The sequence below is a fragment of the Trichoplax adhaerens genome, genomic scaffold (genome assembly GCF_000150275.1).
Source record: "Trichoplax adhaerens TRIADscaffold_22 genomic scaffold, whole genome shotgun sequence".
Lineage (NCBI taxonomy): Eukaryota > Metazoa > Placozoa > Uniplacotomia > Trichoplacea > Trichoplacidae > Trichoplax > Trichoplax adhaerens.
The window spans coordinates 383,934-389,012 of NW_002060963.1; the positions used below are offsets into that span (position 1 = coordinate 383,934).

Genomic DNA, 5,079 nt, shown 5'->3' on the forward strand with positions numbered 1-5,079 from the left:
ATCTCATAAATAACTACCGATATGCTTTTGCTTCAGGGCATCGAAATGAAATTAAACATAATAAAGCTCAAATTCAGCTTTTACAGTACCCGATTAAGTTGATGTCTTTGTATTTCTAATTCAGGTTTAGGAGACTCATTAGCATGTTGCGATGTTCTGCAAGTATCGGTAGTTTTTCTCGTAACATCTGATCCTGCAATAGCACATCCAGTTCCTGAAGACTTTGCATTAGGACATTTGGAAACACTGCATTCACCCAAAATAACTCAAATCAGTATCTAATCCTATACGTATATGCAAGCAATCTAACCTAACATTATGCTAATATTATAGAATTTTTCCAGGATTGGCTGTTCAATCTCTGGTAATTCAGAACTTTGAGGCTTTTATATAGCATTACAAGCTTCGTTGGTGCAAATTATTAACAAATGTATAGCCAAGTCTACATACTGAATATAGTAAGAATCACAACATACTTTCTATGACATTTAGTATCAGTTAATTAATGGCTAGGTGTTAACATACGATTCATTACTCAACAAAATTATATCATTAATGATGCAATAATAAATTAACAGTCACAAGAACATATAAAATATTCGCAGTTCAAAATGGCCGGCCAATCTAAATATATGTTATTTGTAACCGTAATGCAATATTTACCGAATCTCTTCGAAATAGAGACATTGCAGTGCTTCTTTTGCTGAAATTCTAAGTAAACAATCAAAAGTATTAAGTTACAATCATACTAGTAATTGCAAGTTTACTGTTATTAAAACTCAGATTAACCTATTAGCTGGATCATAGCAACATAATTTCGTAATTATTGATACACATTCAACGGATGCATTTGGTAAACAATTTGCAAGTCCTTTACCAACTTGATGATCAAAGTTAAAATTAATTATTTCTAAATCTTCGCATTTTCTAGATAAAAAATAGCTGTTAAGGGAAACATCGATGCCAGCAAACATTTTCTAAAATTACCGGCTTTAGTTACAAATTAGTATAATTATAGTCAATATTGCTTTAAACCATGAGAAAATATCTATCTATCTCTAAGATGGATAGATTTCACTACCATATCAGTAGAGAAATTAATCTATAAATCGATTATAGTCAATCAATAGCGCCGGACAAGATAAAAAAAAATAATTAAATAATTAGCGTACTCCTTAAATTTCGTTAAGACATCATCGGCTGGCGTGCCCAGAATATTATGAATCTTAGTAATTTGATCACCCTCATTTATCCCGAAAAATAGTCGACGTGAGCTAGAAGGAAAGACGGTAAATATGAAATATTGATATAACAAATTCGCTATGATTACTATGGTCTTGGTCATTTTATAAATCGTTGCATTAGCGTAAAACATCACTGATAAAGACTTACGTTATCATTTCAAACATAATGCATCCAATACTCCATTCGTCTACCTTGCATGTATAATAGCCACTGGTTAATAAACATTCAGGAGCACGATACCTAGATGGTAGTTAGATAATAGTAGAAGTAAAGAACATTTTCTAGAGGTGATAGTACTCGTAGAGTAATTCAAACTCAAAATGCACAAATGGATCATTAAATTATAGTTTGAGAATAATCATGAGTATGCTGAAGTTCTCCTTCTATTTTTAGTCTTACCATAGACATGAAGGACGGTCAAGGTAAGGAAGTGGTGAATAACTGCTACGGGAAAATTCAAATCCTGTCAGTTTTACAACACTGCCTTTAACCAGAATATTTTCAGGCTTGATATTATCATGGAAAATATCATTGCTGTAAGCGAAGAAGAAATAAACAAAGCACTCCATAATTATATTAAATGGCATACATCTAGATTTAATAATCGAAAGCAAGATAAAAACGGGATTAAGAAGTAAGGTTGGGTAAGCTTATCAGTAGAATTGATAGTATTCATTTTTCTAGCTTATCCATAAAGAAGAATACATATTTTCAGTTTTTCATACCTATGCATGTATTCGACAGCCTTAAGTAGTTGCCAAACGTAAGAAGTAATTTTATCCTTTGATAACTGATTACTGAAGCCTACTCATTAAGAACAAATAAAAATTATTTACAGAGAGCAACTGCTGCATTAATTTCAAATTAATTTGAACAGTAAGATTATATTCTATTTAGGACATAGTAATAGGTAAAGAACTTAAACAAATGAAATTTTATGTAAGATAGTAACAGAAAACCTTACTGCACAAATAAACGAGACCCAATACTATACAAACCTTTAATTAATTGATCCAAGTTTATTTCTATTAATTCTGTAATTATCCAGGCCGAACCAGTTTCGGTTGCACTATTGCACATTGAAGTTAATATTATTTTTTAATAAAATCAAGGACCTACAACTACCTAAATGACGCAACGTTAGCGCAAAGTACGGTATTCGAAGTTCATTTATTCGTGAAAGATTCTAAAACTACCCTTCTTAGTAGTCGTATGAAATACTAATCAAGAGAGCAGCGTCTAGCATATAATTCCTTAAAGCCACTAGTACAACTTTACAATATATAGTAAAACAAAATTTAAATATTCTTTCAATTACTTTGGAATGCATATACAAACTACAGAACAGAATTACATTAAAACAGATTGAAAGAGGCATCTAATCAAACTTAAACTACTTAACAATTAGAGCTAATATCAAAGCTTTTAGTAACAACTTAACCTATATTTCTTTTAAAATAGGTGTTACACCTTAGAAGTAGACAAACTACTATCAATAATATAGCTATAAAATCTCCATCCTATTAAATATAGAAAACTTTAACTGTACTTATCGTTCAAATAACTAGAGCGAAAATGATAATTTCGTGATATACAGTAAGGCCATTATACCTTGTTCAAGCTGACTAGAGAGATCAGAAGTTATCATAATGCACAGTAGCTATATTGATGAGTAGTGTAGGACTACGGATATCATAAATTATAGTAATCACGGAAGTAGTTACTATTTTGAGTCAAACTACATACAAAATATCGTGGATAAACCTGACTATTAACTTATTGGGCTTTTGATTCCCTCGATGTGATATTGCTTTGACTTGTGTAACATAAATTTAGGTATCATCTTATTTTCCCTGTAAGTATTCAAAATGTGAACTTACTAGAGAACTTGCCGTAACTGAACAACACTCGGATGTCCGGATAATCGCTTTAGCGCTTGAACTTCGACCAAACATTGAAATTTACTGCGACTGTATTTCGTCATAAAGGGAAAGTTGTGGATTTAGAATATTAATGTGATCTAATGTTATTATGTACTGTTTACAGTTAATTAACTAAAATTTTTCACATTAATATGCCCTTCGGTATAAAGAAGGATAACGTACTTAGATTGAAGCTATCGATCAAATGCCATCTTAGTCCTCTTACTAAGAGTATTTAATAATAACAATAATATTAATAGTATTTCCATTAGGCATAGTATGGTTCAGCTACAACTGCATTCATTGAATTCTAAAATTTTATTCTTTATTATCATTTCTGATTAGGGTATATAACAAATATTAAAAGTAATAAGTTTATCATTAGCTACTTAGCTAATAATTGAAAATTGGAGAAGATATTGATAAACTGAATAGAATACTGTTCGTTCAAGATGATAATAGTATATCAATGTTGCGGAGACAAGCTCCGAAATAATAATTACCGAGTTAATTAAAATATCTAATTTAAATTGTTATTTGCTCCAGTAGTTCAATAAATGTTAATCTATTACCCGTTAGTAACTTATTTGTGTAGTCAAGAGTTAGTTCAACTACAAAAGTCTCCTAAGTCAGTTAGGAACATGAGTACTACTGACATTAACATTTAAGACCCATTTACAAAGGCTGAATTGTAACACTCAAGCATATAATTTATATATTTTCACACGGATTAAGAGTACGGTAGTTTAGATATTGATATCACCTGAGAAACAATCCAGTAAATGTAGTCTTTACAATTATCACCTTATAGAATCACATGCCATGGTTTGCATTGTTAGCAATTTTCCCATCTACATTCACAAATTATATTCTTACCTATTGTACCGTTGCTTCATCTTCTTGCATGAATAATGAAACTGTTCTTTAATCAGATAGCATTTACGTAAACCCGGGAAAGCATTTTCGTAATTGCTATTCGATAGTAGTCCATAACCTAGATCGAATAATATAATAAACATAAATTTTCTACATAATAAAGCAAGTATTTGTTAATTTTGCAATTTTTTTGACAAAGCTTATCGCATTCTTCATATCATATCATTTTATTACTTTCACTAATTCAAATATTTGTTATCAATAGTGGTGATAAGTTATTAATATCTTTCCCGATATCTAAGTCTGTAAATAATAAGCCCGATTCAAGTAAATCATTTCCGCATAAGTCATCAAAAATTTTTGTTATATGAAATTATGTAAAAGTTATTGGTATGCCTATGTGTGTAATCTGTTAAGTTGCGATCAAGTTCTACACAATGTCAGTACACTGCAATTATTTTTCATAGTTCAAATCAATATCAAGATGCTTGTTAATAAAGCTACTAACTGAATTAATTCTATTTGCGGTTCTCAATATATCATTCTAAATTTACTTTAACAAATTTATGTCCAATAGAATTCTTTTTCTGTAAAATAGCTGCAAATCTTATAACTGCAGGATAATCTGTTATCAGTATCTCGAATTATACCACATATAAAATTCGCTGTAGTGAAGTAATTCACTCCATTGCATTGCTAAAATAAAGAGCATCTTCTATACTTTATGGAATGATATTGCAATCAATACTAGACTTCAAGTCGTCGGCTTTATGATATGGATACATTCTAATTAGTATACTTTACTTTTAAGTATCATAAGCTAAAAGTACGTCACTGTGGCACATTCTTAAAGAAGAGATGACGAATAAATATAAGATAAATGATGATTTGATTGGATAACTTCAGGGCATATATTACGATAATTATTTGATGATGAATTCTATCAAACTGAGCTACTAACCTTGTTTTTTAAAATATTGGCCTTGATTTGTTTCGATTTGAACATATAAAAGAAATCAAATTGATATGTTAGATT

At 30.2% G+C, this 5,079-nt stretch overlaps 1 protein-coding gene across 1 annotated transcript; it reads right to left on the bottom strand.

Annotated features, from left to right (window-relative positions):
- Positions 1 to 1,123: 1,123 nt before the first annotated feature.
- On the bottom strand, positions 1,124 to 4,186 carry TRIADDRAFT_32222 (uncharacterized protein; the record flags this gene model as incomplete). The annotated part of the gene is made up of 7 exons (XM_002117213.1): positions 1,124 to 1,274; positions 1,393 to 1,485; positions 1,645 to 1,779; positions 1,971 to 2,052; positions 2,244 to 2,314; positions 3,126 to 3,215; positions 4,044 to 4,186. The coding sequence occupies 7 exons, from the start codon at positions 4,184 to 4,186 to the stop codon at positions 1,124 to 1,126; spliced, it is 765 nt and encodes a 254-aa protein (XP_002117249.1).
- Positions 4,187 to 5,079: the final 893 nt, after the last annotated feature.